Source organism: Oryza brachyantha, chromosome 1, assembly GCF_000231095.2.
Source record: "Oryza brachyantha chromosome 1, ObraRS2, whole genome shotgun sequence".
In the NCBI taxonomy this organism is placed as follows: Eukaryota; Viridiplantae; Streptophyta; class Magnoliopsida; order Poales; family Poaceae; genus Oryza; species Oryza brachyantha.
In genome coordinates this window covers 31,656,818-31,672,373 of record NC_023163.2, presented here as the reverse complement: position 1 = coordinate 31,672,373, position 15,556 = coordinate 31,656,818, and the positions used below count along the sequence as shown (strand labels likewise).

The window sequence follows — 15,556 nt, the reverse complement described above, 5'->3', positions numbered from 1 at the left end:
TCATCCATGCGTTGTCTCCTGTGCAATGCAACGGAGTGTATGTCGTGTACTCGTGTCGTGTGCTGCCTACTGCAGGTTTCAGGCAGCCGGCCCATCTCCAAAAACACTCCATTTTATCCTTCGACCGGATGCCCGAACAAACATATTTTTTGAAAATCCAAAATATTTGATGAAATATATTTATAGTTTATAAAAAAAATATTTCAAAATTATATGTAAAAGTAGTCGGATTTATATTAAAATAAAGTGAACTCATATAGTGTGACAAAATTACAGTTAAAATGGACTTAATTGTCCATTACATATCACTGTAATTTTACTTAACAATGTGCAATTTTATGACCATAAAAGTATATCCGTCCGATTTTCTAATTGACGCTGTCATTTTTTGAACTTATATTTGACCATTTGTCTTATTTAAAAACTTTATCCAAATACGTAAAATTATAAATCATAAATCATACTTAAAGTTACTTTAGTAATAATTATAACAAAATAATTAATAATTATATGATTTTTTAAATAAGACGAATAGTCAAACATAGATCTGAAAGTCAATAATGTCAATTAAAAAACCATTAGAAGTATATTCTTAGGTGATTGTAATCTAGCCAATCATTTTCTTTTAAAGCTTTTTTCAAAATAATTTGAAGTAAGTACCAAGGCTGGGTTATTTTCTACACCCTAGCTTATCTTGCTTTTGCACGCATGCTCGGTAAAACAATATGTTTCTCAAAATGTTTTTATACATAAGTTCACCATCTTAGTTTTTTAAAATAGATTTTCAACTTTATAAATAGTTAATTCTATTATTTGAATTATTAAATAACTATAAAAAATCTGATAATCTTTTATCTAAAGAATAACACAGCGTAAGTCCTCCAATTTGCCCTTTGATTATAGGCTTATAGCCAACCTCGGATTTAATTACATAATCAGTAACTATTTTTGTGTACAGCATCAAGGCATGAGCATTAGTGACTCTTTTCTGTGCTTAATTATGTGAAAGAAAACAAATAAGTAGTGTTCTTGAGGAACTCATTGTTGAGCTCGTGACTCTGCTGCCATGGCGAGCTCGGCCTCAACATCATCCATCATCTCCCTGTTCCTGAGGAAGCCGGAGAACCAGCGAGCGGAGAGCCTCGCCCGCCGCGGCCGCGCCTCGTCGGCGAAGTCCACGCGGTAGAAGCCGTACGACTGCCCGTACCCCGACAGGTACTCGAAGACGTCCACGAAGGACCACGCGAAGTAGCCCTTCACGTTGGCGCCATTCCTGCATGTAGCAGAGAGAGACAAGAACGAGTTCTTCCGGATCAAAAGATTCAAAATGTCTGAAGAATTTCAGACGAACTGCGAAAACATTTGCCTGAACATTGTGTCACTGTTTCGTTCTTTTTTACCTTATTGCAGTTAGTATGCTCCCTATGTAGCTCTTCAGGTAATCAATCCTGTCAGTGTCATGGAGGGTGTCGTTGCTTGAGCCGTAACCTGAAGAGATTGCAAAAAAGATTACCAAATGTGTAAGGTGTAAAACAGTACAAGTGTGCATAAACATTGGCAAATTTGCAGTGCACTATAAAGCTTAACTGCTTAACCACAAAAATAATGGAGTGATCATATGAGATTGGGAACTAGACTTGCCATTCTCAAGGATATAAATCGGGAAGTTCCCATAGGTTTCTTGTAGGTACTGCACCATGAATCCCAATCCTTGTGGGTCGCTTCCAACAGATGTTGGAGCACTCTGCACTCAAAAAAAAAAAGAGAGAGAGAGAGAAGGAGATGCGTCACAGCTCGCATAATGACCACAGTTTTGCTATCCTTGCAAATTGCATGTTTTTTAAGTTTAAACGTATATTGCATATTTGGTTTAATATCTTGAATCAGATAAAACTCATAATTTGACAGTTTCATGTTAGAAACAAGTTCAGAAGAGTAGCATATCTGACAAAAAATCGATGGAGGAAAACCATACCTTACCAGGTGGTGGTGGATCTGTCTTGGAACGTGAATCAGTTGGAATTCATTAGATCGATGTGGCATATGGTATACAGATTTCATAGAGTTGTAAATATGCACAACAAAGTCAGCAAGTTATTTGGTCAGAATATTTGTTGTTGTTAGTAGTTATTGGAAAGATATTGCTGCTAGTTAAATGAACCAATTTTCTCTCCTATGGCTGGAAAAATGCAGTGCAAAAATAATGCCCTTTTTGGGAGAAAAGTTTCTTACCTCTGTAGGTAACTGACATGTCCGTCATAAAGTCGCGAGCACCCTTACCCAAAGGCTGATCATTCACATAGAGAGAGCAGTAGTGATTCATTCCAATGAAATCTAGAGAACCCTTGACTAATTCAGATTGAGATTTTGTGAAGGATGGAAGGCGAGAACCAACAATCTCCTTCATTACTTGTGGATAATCACCGAACACCAAGGGCCTTAGTATCCTACAATGCATCACAACTCTCTGTGCTACATCTATGCTTCACATTAATATTCAGATGCAAAGATAAAGAGTCAACATGACATACCAGTTGAACATAAAGTCCTGACATCTTTTGGTTGCTTCAAAATCAAGGGTTGAATTTGTTAACGGATAAGTCCAAAATGTGTAAACGCTTATGCCGATAACGCCTTTTCCTGCAACCTATATGTAAAAGAACACATAAAACATCGGACAATTGGACACTGCTCCTAATTTTGGGTACATGACAACTCACTTGATATTTTTCTCTGTACAATCTTGTAACTGATGCATGTGCCAGTAACATGTTATGGACTGCTATATATGGCTCCACAGATGAGTTCCCAATTGTACATTTTCTTACTCCAAAAGGATCGGAGCAACGCCCAGGGGCCAATTGTCCATTATCATAAGACCCAAATGAAGCAACATTAGGTTCATCAATAGTAATCCAGTGTGAAACCCTGTCTCCAAACTCCCTGAAGCACACATCTGCGTATTCTTTGAAATCCTCCCTGACATTTCCAATACCACTGGAGATTAGTATTTCAAGTCCGCTCTTTATGAAATGTGACTAGGAAACTTGTGACCAATTCTCTCAATTCCCAGTTTTTTTTTTTTGGTAAAGCCGTTAATTCAGGTTTGGCCCAACAAGTCTGTATATTATGTTAGTTGTAACTGATTTTTTTCGCAAATATGCAAAAGAATTGTGTATCGTTGCACTAAGGGTGTAACTGAAGATAGAAGGGACAATGTGTTATTAAGTGCTGGAGTGGGACAACTTGAACTTCAGGTCAATACCATCACCACAAGGGAAAGTTAAAAGATCTTACAAAATTCTCGGACTTAGCCATCCTCCATACTCATCTTCCAGAACCTGAGGGAGATCCAGCTGATAAATCATGACATGAACTTCAATCCCTGAAGAAAGGTAAATACTATATATAGGGCTTAAAGAAGTGAAGAAAAAAAAAGGGTACGTGACTGAATTTTCAGTATTGAAGTGCAAAGTATCGAGTCACCACCGCAATACAGTTCATAGATCAATGCAAATAAGTGTACCATTTTTCACTAGCTCATCTATGATGTTATTGTAGTATTGTAGCCCCTTTGGATTGACAGCACCCCTCCCATCTGAAAACATTAGTTTCAAAAACGATAATTAGAAATAATCAACAAAAGTTCTTTACTACAACAATGAAAATGCTCCAAAATGCTTATTATACTTGGAATAAGCCTCGACCACGAGATGGATAATCTATAAGCCTCTAGGTTAGTCTCAACCATGAGCTTCACATCATCCTGAACCATTACAATAAATCATGTCAGAACAACTTAAACCAAGTTAGAACATTCCTTTCAGAACATTGAAGTACTCGGCCATGACATCTGAATATTTTCCTTCTAGACAATAAGTTATTCAGAGATAAGACAGAAAGCACAGTTCTTTAGGTATAAATATTGTAAGAACATAAGCATGATTAATATTTTCTGATGAACAATTGGCTTGCGATTTAGTTTATAAATTGAATTTGGTTTGGAAACAATTAAGGTGTTGGTGCGAGTGTGTGTAACTAATGTGAGTCAGGTTGCGATATCTGTGCTCGGAAACGGTTGGTTTGTCTCTAGTTGTGCAGATGACTTGAGGTCAATATCGGTCAATGGCGGTGGGATCGTGACTAGGCTCAGGGAGGAGCTGAGGTCCGGACGATCGAGGATGCCAGGTGACGATATTGAATACGAGTTGGCACATGGTGGAGCAACACCGTGTGGGATGGAATCGTAACGGGCTTCACATGTTGTGTGTGTAAGCGCCGGAAAAATCAGGAAGTAAATCGGATTAAAACTGGATGAGAAAAGAAAAGGAATTTGCTACTGGTTCGGACACTGTAGCAGCGTCGGATACTGTAGCGCCATGATACTGTAGCAACCGGATACTATAGCGCGCGGCACTGTAACAACCGGATCGGATTACTGTGGCGGACCCGGATTACTATAGCGCGGCGGGTACTGTAGCAGTCGGACTACTGTAGCACGTTTAGACTTCTGTGGCTGTGTCTGATTTTGGCATGTTGGATTTGATTAGGAAAACTAAGAGATGAGTCATATTAGTATAAGGAGTCATACTCCTATTTGGTGATAGACTTTTCGATATAAATAGAGACCGAGGGGTATGCATTCGGTGTGCTTTTTGTGAGATTTAGTTGTTGATTCTATATCGACGATTTTGATAGAAGTGCCGTTGGTGCACTTTGTAAATACCAGTTGATGCAATAAAGTCAAGATCATTCAATCTACGTTTTCGACTTTCATCTACTGGTGATTTTTTGGATTCCGACGATCCGATCGACGTCATAGAAGTGGCGCGATTCGATGATCTATTCGACGGCACATGAGCGGCGCGATCAAGGTAGCGGCGACACAGGAGCGACGCGATCAAGGTAGCAAGCCTTCGTCAATTTCTTCGACAGAGGTAATCCTTTATTTCGTGAAAGATTTTTGGGTTTTGTTTTTCCCTACCATTCACCCCTCTCTGGTAGGTTTGTTTGATCTTGTTCAATCCTACAAATATAACATCCAAATTGATAAAAGGCAGCAAATTTACATCCAGAGAGAAATTGAACTATACTTTGTACTTGTGGTAACCGTCAGCCGAGACATCAGCTGTACTTCTGTCTGGCATCTTCCCTGTCATCACAAACATTCAAACAAGAACACATATTTTCAGGCAACAAAATGTGTGTCAAACAAGAACATATATTTGTCAAAAACACGACCAGAATCTATAATCACAGCCTTGTCAGTTTGCGCTGAAAAGCTGTAACCTCTACCTTCATGAGTGAAGATGTCCCAGTTGCTTGGGCTCTTTCCATCCTCATGAACAGCACCCTCGTACTAGCAAACAGATGAAAAGAAATCCTCAGAGACAGCAGAAAAGCTCTCAGATATTACAGTAAGTTAGTGACTGACAGACAGGCAAGAAATGAAGAAAATCTCACACCAATCCAAACCTGGAAGCAATCGAGGCACTACCTGATACGACGAGGTGGCGGATCCGAAGACGAAGTCGCTGGGGAAATCTCTCCTCGTGAAGCCAAGAACAGGCGCGGCACCATGCAGCAGCAGCAGCAGCAGGAGGAGGAAGAAGAAGAAGGAGAGAAGCAGCGGCAGGGAGACGGCGGCAATGGCAGCCATTGCCAGTGAATGTGGCTGTGGACTCCTCAACTCGTGGTGGTTCTACACTTCTACTAGCTTCCACTGAAAAAATGAGGTACACATTGTCCAAGTACAGAAATGGTTTCTGATTTTATTTTTGCAGGGCAAGTAAGGCACATGTCCAGGTGATCGAGACAGGAAGTAACATCTCCGTCCCAAAATAAACGAATTTCTGTGTTTATTTTAGAATTTTTGACTCTTCGTCTTATTTAAAATTTTTTTATGATTAATATTTTTATTGTTACTACACGATAAAACATGAATAGTATTTTACGTGTGACTAATTTTTTTTAATTTTTTAATAAATTTTTAAATAATACAGATGGTCAAACGCTCGACCTGAAAAATCCAGAAATCCACTTTTTATAGGACAGTGTAGTAGATGATAACCTGCCGAAAAGAAATTAAAGGAAAATGGAAATGGATAAGGAGGATACTGCTGGGTTCACCTCCCGTCACCTGCACTGAGCGCACTAGCCAACCAAACGAAGGGAAAATTGTACGGTATTGCTATTTAATGACTTTTTTTATCATCTTTAAGGTACTACTCTTTAGGATTTTTTTGTTCGATCCAATAAAAATAACAAAAAGTGTTGTAACTTGTACCTTGAGATTACATAAAAATTTATCCTAAAATTTAAGAATGATAAAAATGCCCTACACCAATACAGTTGAACTGCAGAAGCCATCACTTCATGATCGAGAGCTTGCTCAGTGATCGGATGTTTGAAGACTATTTCGATAATCAGTTGAAAACTAATTACATAGTGTGGCAGGAAACCAAAAGATAAAATTTTCAAGGCTAATTAATCTGTCATTAGCACATACGAGTTACTGTTTATAGCTAATCATGGACTAACTAGGTTTAAAATGTCCGTCTCGTAAATTATTCCAAAAAGTACAATTAGTTATTTTTAACTATAGTTAGTTTTATATATATATATATATATATATATATATATATATATTGATGGGATGGAAGAACGCGAAAATTTTGATGCTAATTAAGCAGGTCGCTGACTAGCGTACATCTCACTAGTCACTACAGCTGACCTATTGAAGTCCTTGTCGAGGAACCGGACCCCTCTGCATCAGAAAAGCTAATGGAGAGCAGAGATGACAACTTGGAATTTTCTATCTGGGTTCTATGTCCCCTACCCGTCCCGCGAAGGTATAATTCAACGAATTTGGTTAGGAAAAAGTCCACCACCAAAAGTCCCTTAACTAATACAAGTTTACTTTTCATCCCTTAATCAGAATACCAGAAATATGTACCCTTCAACTAAATAAAACCGTGCAAACTTAGTCCCATACGCGGTTTCGAATGACGTGGCAAGATGGCCCACATGTCAGTAGCTTCAATTTTTCTCTTTGTTCTCTCCCATGCTCTACTCTCTCTCTCTCTTCCTCACTTCTCACTTCGCATGGGGGCGGCGGTCGCTGGGCACATGCAGGTGCAGCTGGGGCGGCGGCGCTGGCGCTGGCTGGAGTCGGCGCGGGCGATGGCGACGCTGGTTGGATTACTCGTTCGCTCAAGTAATCCAACTGTAGGCACATATCAAGTATAGTTCGTGGAGATTTAGTCTGAGGAAGACTAAGAAGATGGTGCTGGCGGTGTTCCCATCGACACCGTTCATGCCGATGGGGAAGGACGACAGGGTCTCCTGGGCGCCATGCTGATGGTGTTGCTCCGCGTGATGATGCCGGAGAAGGCCTACGCCGCCATCGACCTCCCCATCCTCGGCCTCCTGTCCGGCATCATGGTGGTGAGCGGTCTTCCTCGAGCGCGCTGACATGTTCCAAGTCGTTAGCAAATAATCTTGTCGTTAGTGTATATGCATATTTACTGCATGTAGTGATGTAGAGTGTATTTGTATAGGATTTGTAGTAATGTGTGCTGCATTGAAGGATATTTGAGGCAATACGTGTGATACGTGCATGCTGAGAGCTGCGTGACGCGGCGGGATACTATTGATTAGTTGCTGCATGAAAGCATTTAGTTGGCTGATGAAATACCAGGTATGCACATGCTAGAAAATGTGCATGCAAGGACCTCCTCTTTCGCGTCTGCTTCGTCTCCGCCATCGCCAGCGCGCTCTTCACCAACGACACCACCTGCGTCGTTCTCGTCGAGTTCATCCTCAAGGTGGTGCGCCAGAACAGCCTGCCGTCGCAACCATTCCTCATCGTGCTCGACTCGTTCGAGCCCATCCATGGCGTGCTGCTGTACGTGCGAGGGGCAAGGACGTCGACCTGTCGCTGAGGACGAGCTCGCGGCCGCCACCCGGTGTGCGTAATTCCGGGAACGCCACTGCACGAGTGGTTCGCGAATTCACTCGACGGCGAGGACAACCAGTTGACAGTGAACGACGCTCGCCGCCGACGAGGATCCGGACGACGAATCTACGACGACATCTGCCGAGCGGACAAGTAATCCAACCAGCGCCGCCGCCGCCCGCGCCGACTCTAGCTAGCGGCGCCGCTCACGCCTAGCTCGGCCAGCCCCCCGCCCCAGCTGCGCCTGCACGTGCCCAGCCACCGCCGCCCCATGCGAAGTGAGGAAGAAGAGAGAGAGGAGAGCATGGGAGGGAAGAAAGAGAAAGAAAATAAGAAAAAAAAAATTGAAGCTACTGAACAGGTGGGACCATCTTATGCCACCTCGTTTGAAACCACGCAAAAACGGAATCAATTCTGCTATGGGACCAAATTTGTACGGTTTTATTTAGTTGAAGGATATACATTTCTGATATTTCGGTTAAGGGACGAAAAATAAACTCGAAACTCGCTTATTAGTTGAGTGACTTTTGATAGACTTTTTTCATTTGGTTACCATGATAATAGATACGGGCTAAAAAGGCCCAACCAAACAGCTCTTCCGTGTCTTCATCCCCTAATTACCATGGAAAAAAAACATTTACATACATGTCTCCGCAGAAGGAATTAATTTGGATTCACATCCTCGCTTAAACAACATGATATATATCTCAAATCATCTATATAATCCATATAAGATTATTTTATTAAATATAACCATGAATAATTAAAAATAAATTTATTTAATTTTAAAATAAATTCAAACGTACAGTTGAACTGTTTAAAATACTTAGCTGGCGGAAACAAGTAGCCGAATTCAACCACTATGTTTAAAACGGAGCCTTAAAGCATCCCAATGTCCCAACCGTTCATATAAATTTGATCATCCATACTTTTATCTGAATGATCATATAAAATAGTTTTGCTTTAGCAAATCATCCATATATAACATCCTCGGTATCTATTTGGAGGATGGAGAGAACATCTATATAGTTTATCTCTTCTAATATTAATATGGGTGACATCCAAAAATAAAGGATGAGATGGATGTTTTGTTAGAGCTCAATTTTAATTATTCACCGAATATTTTTAAAATGAAGGATGAGATAGAGATACTGTTGGGAGCCTATTAATACACGTTTCAAGCAAACCTCCACCCAAAATACTGTATTGATTTCATCTCCGCGGGACCCAAACTCACAAGTGACAAGCCCAGGGCATTTGTGTCCAGAGATATCTAGAAATAAATTCGACATCGCAGTCAAGACTCAATACCACTTAAAAAAAATAAACTACTGGATTGATACTAAAAGTTACACGGAGATGGGCTTTTACATGTGTTTGGATGAGACGAATCTAAGCCAACCGTATGTATAGACCGAGAAATACAAAAAAGATCCAATTTAGATTTGTCAAGTTTCATTATCGTTCTTAGACTGCAAAACCGAATGTACATGGTCCCTGGTTATCAAAAACGGATAGAGAAAAATAAAACTATATTACATGAGACCCACATGTTACGAAAAATTAAACACAACTCTTCTACCACGTGTTAGAAAAATAAAACTAGATTACTGCTCGTCAGGCTGATTTTGGGACTAGGGCTAGGCAGGGGGGCAGTCGGTGGAGAGAAAAAGGAGAGAGAGAAAGGGGGACGCCCCTAACATGTGGGCACTACACATTCTTTTTACTGTTTATTCTTGCTAAGATGTCACGTAAGCGCCACATCAACTCTATATGAGATAAAAATCAAGTTGAACACGCCCTTTGTGCACCATGTCAGCTAGGACCACCTTTAATATCGCCGAGGGACTTGACTGGGAGTGGTTTTAGAAGTTATGGGACGTGCTATACATGGTTTTGTGGTTGATGGACGTTATTGCAACGAGGGATCTAAAGTAGATCTTTTCCCTAAAAAATTGAACTTGAATTATGGCCAAGGTTTTAAATAGTGGGGTAAGACATTTAGCGGTTGACCCTTCCAAACAGCTAATAGCGGGCTAAATAAAGCTATAGTGGTTAGTGAAATCCTTCTCAGACAGTTATAGCGGGCCGGAGATTTGGAACAAGGATTCTGGCCCATGTTTATGTATATCGACTGAGATTTCAGCCCATCCAAAGTGGGCCTAAGGAATCACTATTTGTCAAATACAAGATAAATACTGGTGTTGATATATTTGTTACATCTTTAGCGGATTTCGCGGGTGAAAAACTTTTAAATATAATTACACTGTAATTATAGCGTAAACATTGTAACTATACCATGTGACTAACAAAAATGATACCTTGTCTGATTGGCTAGTGGCGAGTGCTTGTGCCGGTTTTTTTCCTGCATGTACATCAAAATGGATCTAAGTCTAACAGTTCAAAATCGAAAGCTTTCCATTAAAAAAATATGCCAGCAAGAAAATTAGCAAAACCGGTGCAACAAGTACTAGGCTTTACTCGACAGATCAGTTCAGAGAAAAGACTGAAGATGCAGTGTGCAACTTGCACGAAAAGGGAATTAAGCACATTGACAAAAGCAGCAGAACTTACTCCTAATCCTATTATATTATCGGTTGTTAGACCAGACAACGTTGTGACATGCTTAATTAGCAGAAACAAAGTCAAGCCAAAACCATGCACTAATCCCTGTCAGGCACTAGCCAAAAAACAGACGTCCAGAAAGGGAATCAAAAGGCACGCACAATAGCTCTCCTAATAATGTTTGCTTGTGTTGTGCGATGTTCTTTCGGCACCACTGCTGCACTTTTCTGAACTTCTCTTTCAGATAATTTTTCTGAACCCTTTTTGTTCGCTTTGCAGGACAGGCTGAAGAAGATGAGATCGAGCAGTGCAGGGTAGTGGGTTTGCAACGTTATGATTGATGATTTGTTCGTGCTAATCGAGGTGTCAAGCTCGGATAAGCACACGTACGAGAAGCCATGGAAACTGAACCTGCATGCAAGAAACTGCACAACCTGCAGAGTCTGAATCTCACATCATCAGAGTCACAGCTTGCTGCTGTCTGAAAACTGTGAGAAATCAGATGGAGCACATTCAGATGCAAACTTCGCACTGATAGTAATTCAGATAAAACATGTAAGCTGGACTATGCTGATCTAAATAATGATTCCATTCTTGCTGATAAGCTGATAGGATGACTCGTTCACAACATCGTTAGGAGACTAGGAGTAGGTGCAGAAAAAAAAACAAATTCCATTCTTGAGCCTTGACGCCTTGTACAACACTGATCAAGCAGACAGCTGCAGAAATTCTTCTCCCGTTCGCAAAGAACAGGTGAAGTATCGCATACTTCGGTTGATCGACGAAGCTAACTGGACCGACTTTTGCAGTGGGGCAGCCGGCCGGGCCAAGCTGCTGCCTGTTTTTCTGCCAACTTTGTCTTAATTAAGCTGTAACACACTAGTTCAGAAGTTCAGACAGAGTTCAGACCATCAGAGTAAGACAATCACCTTAGATTTAATCATCATTCCTGGCTAAGTAGCTAAGAAAGATCCTAGCTTTGGTTCCAAGGCAAGGTCACGAGTGTGAGCGTCCCCGGAATTGGTGGCTCTCAGCTCAACACCGTGAGAAGAAATCAACCAACCATCCACTGATTCTGATAATTTTTTCTTCACACTGTTTTCCTTTCTGTAATCTATACACATGCCTGCTTTTCTTGTGGTCTCTGAAAGCGACTCTGCTGATGATCATGTGGCAGCGTCCTGAGGCGAAATCTGGTGAGAATGCGAGGCGATTGCTCATGGCCACAACTTCTGAAGCTGATCCTGGTGTTCTTCAAATGGACCCCGGATTAAGGAAAGAAGGCAACGGCGACACGTGGATGCCGTGGACAACGTTGCTGGGATCTTGACGGCTCCCTAGATATAGTGCTGCCGTCGAGAAAAGCAGCTAATTACCTATCTGAAATTTGGAAACCTACTTATCAATATATAGCAGCTCGCTACTTACAGTTAATGGTTTTACTGCTCGACTATGTTACAGAATATTAACTGATAACTACTGTAACCTTGCGTCTAACAAATCGACTTTCCAAAATTTGATACCTATAGTTATTTTTATCAAGGATAGTAAAATTTCTCATCTAAATTCTACGTTATAAATTTGATACTTTTAGAAACTTTCTCGAAGACTAAAATTTCTCTCCTTAAAAAAGATATAGTATTTTTTAGTGTAAAATTTTGGCGTCTCTATATACTACACTATAAATTTTGTAACTCTATATATACTTTTTTAAGAACCATAAAATTTTCTTGAGTTTATTTTTATTGTACTTAATATGGTGCTGTTAACACCAGAATTTGGTCATATTTTGACGTTAACATGTGCCTTAATTTTCTATATTTTATGGGCAAAAACTTACTACGTCTAGCTACTAGCCATCTCGAGGCATCAAAATTTTATTTTACGCTAAAAATCTGACACCACTATTCACTTTCTAAATACCATAAAAAATTCTCTCTTATAAGAAATATTGATTATAAAAGTTTTTATATAAAAAATGTTGTTTACAAGCTTGAGAAACATGCTCTTGATAATCAATAATCCATTAGCTACCAAGAACGCACCCTAAGCACTAATTTGAATATTTTTCTTCGATGATTTCAACCAACCTGATCAATTTCTTCGCAGACTTTGCTGGTTAAAAGGCTAAAGGAAGGAAGAGTTTGAAGCGGAGGCGCCACCTACCAGAAAGCTCATCACAATTTGTCCTCGCAGACGCTCCTGCTGCTGCTGCTGCCTTACTGGCTAAGAAAGATTAAATCTTTTTTTCAGACATCTTTCGCCTCCGCTCTTGCGTGCCCTGCTCAACTATATATATGTCACCTCGCCACCTCGCAACCCAAACCAATGCCATTTTTGCAATCCATGCACCCGATCGATGCAACATCTCTCGACGCACATGCATCTTGATTTGATCGCGAGATATCCTGGGTGTTCTAGCTCGATCTTTGCATCAATCTTGGGAGAGGATCGAGATTGGTGGTGTTCATTGCTGGTTTTGGTTGTGATTTGATCGGTGGTGAATAATAATGGAGGTGAACTCGGCGCCGGAGACGGCGAGGAGGATGTGGGGGTACCTGCGGGCGGTGTTCTTCATGGTGAGGAAGGGGTTGCTCTCCTCCAAGCGGAGGCTGCTGCTCAGCATGCAGCTCGTCGTGAGGATCAAGAGGAGGAACAGGGCGGTCGCGCGCTCCGTCGCCAACCTGCTGTCGCATCACCACGGCGGCGGCGCGGGGCGGCGGCGGGAGTACGAGTTCTCGTGCAGCAACAGCCCGGTGATGGCGGGTGGCGCTTTCTCCTACGGCGGTGGCGGCGGTAGTCTCTCGAGGCGGCGGCTCGCGTACTTCCCGTGCCTCGGCGCGGACCAGGACGTCGAGGAGCCGCAGCTCTATGGCGGCGCGACGGAGGCGGCGCTGCAGAGGATCGAGTACTACGCCGCCGCCGCCGCCGCCGCCTCCCCGGCGCCGTCGTCGCCGGGGCTCCTGCTTCAGGAGGCGCTCGCCCCGGGGGACGAGTGCACGCCGGCGCGCTCGCCGCTGCTGGGCACCACGGGCGGCTACTCCGTGCGGGTGTCCAACTACTCCTCGGAGGAGGATGAGGACGACGGCTACTACAGCCACGCCGGCGGCGGCGGGGCCGTGGACGACGAGGCCGAGGAGTTCATCAGGCGCTTCTACGAGCAGCTGCGCCGCCAGAACCACGTCGCCCTCCTCCCCTACGTGACGGAAACCGCCGCGTGATCGATCGCTCAACTCCGTCGCGCGCGCGGCGAGCGCGCGTGCCCAGAGCCCGAACGCCGGCGAGGCCGCCGCCGCGACATGGTGGCCATGGCCATCACCTCGCCGCCGCCATGGCGCCATCTGCAGGCGTGCTCATGCATGCATGTGCATACGGCCGTATATACGAAGCTTGAATTGCATGGTGCGTACGTATATACGTATGCGAAGATCTGATCGAAAGAGTCCCCATGGTTTTGGATGCAGCTGGGACCGTTGTAAATTTTACCTCCATATATATTTTCTTGTGCAAATCTTGTTGTGATTTGAGTGTTTTCTCTTTTTTTTGAAAGTAATGTGAGTGTGTTCTTAAGTTTCCAAGTAAGAATATACCTCCATGTAATATATATGTATAGCCTTTTGTCTTATAATGTAATGTGATGTAATGTAAGCTATTTCAGTTTTATCATAACTAAAACTCATTTTAATTTGACCAAGTTGATTATAAAAAAGTATATTCAACAGTGAGTTTAATAAAAATTAATTTGATGTTATAGTTGTTCATACATTTTGTATATAATTAATCGAACTCAAAAAAATTGACTTAGTAGTGTACCACTACCATGCATGTTCATATAGTCATCTATCTCTGACAAATTATGAGGATAATAAAACGACAAGTGCTTGCTCCCTTTTGGGTAGCAAAAAAATGCAGATAAAGCATCAAAGCTGGAGACGGCAACTTAGTTGTCAGATTAGTATAATGGTAGTTAAACAAATATCTGTTTGATTCTTGGTGGCTCCATCTCATTGTACATTTCTACTGCTCGTGTGTTTGGTGAGTGGGTAGCGAATACAACAATCAAGCTATCGCCAGCATCAAGCCAGTGATAAGCTATGCATGCTAATTACCCAATTGATGTGCATCGTCAGTGCAGATAAACGAAGAACAATTTGTTCAGATGCCCAATTGATAGTACTTAATTAGTTTCTTCCTAAGCTGAGTAACACAAATGGTACAGTGTTATCTGAAGCACTGACCGTTCATTTCGTCCTGTCTGAATGACATGACACTGAACAAGTTCAGAAAAAAAAAATGCAGCAGCTTTGGCTGCATGCATGGCTTGATATATCCAATTATCCATACCGTTTTTAGCTTTATTGCCTGGATTAGGTAATGGATTAGTCTGCTTTGCACTTTAGCCAAACCAAATGGATTAATGGGCCATACTTGACAGCACAGTGCTGTGACTGCTGTCGTTTGTTGGACATCAGTACCACAATAGCTGGGCAATGATGAACAGCTGAGCTCTAACAATACATACAGAAACAACCTGGCCAGCTGTATGTACCAGCTTATGTACACACATCTTGCATGACGAGCACATTAGCATCGTGTGACCTAATTAATTAATTAATTATCCCCATGACAGAAAGAACAAACAGACTATATGGAGTCATTCACACAGCATTTTTGTCAGCTGCTCGCCTGCTTAATCGATCCCTTGTTGATCATCATTGTTATTCATCAGATGTGTGCAGCAGCAGCAGTGGTTTTGTCGGTCTGTTCTAAATTAAGGGACTGTTTAGTTTTCAATTTTTTTTAAAAAAACATCACGTCGAATCTTTCGACATCTAAATGAAGCATTGAATATATATAAATATTAAAATTAATTAAATAGTGAGACGAATCTTTTGAGTCTAATTAGGATGTGATTAGCCATAAATGCTACAGTAACCAACACGTGCTAATGACGAATTAATTAGACTCAAAAGATTCGTCTCGCAGTTTCCAGGAAGAATCTGAAATTTGTTTTGTAATTAGTCTAAGTTTAAT

At 41.7% G+C, this 15,556-nt stretch overlaps 2 protein-coding genes across 2 annotated transcripts; one reads left to right on the top strand and one right to left on the bottom strand.

Moving 5' to 3' along the window:
• Window positions 1–885: 885 nt before the first annotated feature.
• LOC102719355 (beta-glucosidase 5-like) lies at window positions 886–5,710 on the bottom strand. The gene is made up of 13 exons (XM_040526798.1): window positions 5,498–5,710; window positions 5,296–5,359; window positions 5,094–5,152; window positions 3,691–3,766; window positions 3,527–3,598; window positions 3,298–3,385; window positions 2,721–2,979; window positions 2,532–2,647; window positions 2,233–2,447; window positions 1,976–1,995; window positions 1,642–1,744; window positions 1,401–1,488; window positions 886–1,273 (listed from the first exon to the last, which is right to left on the bottom strand). The coding sequence occupies exons 1-13, from the start codon at window positions 5,657–5,659 to the stop codon at window positions 1,039–1,041; spliced, it is 1,557 nt and encodes a 518-aa protein (XP_040382732.1). The 5' UTR covers window positions 5,660–5,710; the 3' UTR covers window positions 886–1,038.
• A 6,987-nt stretch (window positions 5,711–12,697) lies between these two features.
• LOC102719077 lies at window positions 12,698–14,208 on the top strand. Its single transcript, XM_040519829.1, has one exon. It carries the CDS (start codon window positions 13,033–13,035, stop codon window positions 13,741–13,743), a length of 711 nt encoding a protein of 236 aa, XP_040375763.1. The 5' UTR covers window positions 12,698–13,032; the 3' UTR covers window positions 13,744–14,208.
• The last annotated feature ends 1,348 nt before the right edge of the window (window positions 14,209–15,556 follow it).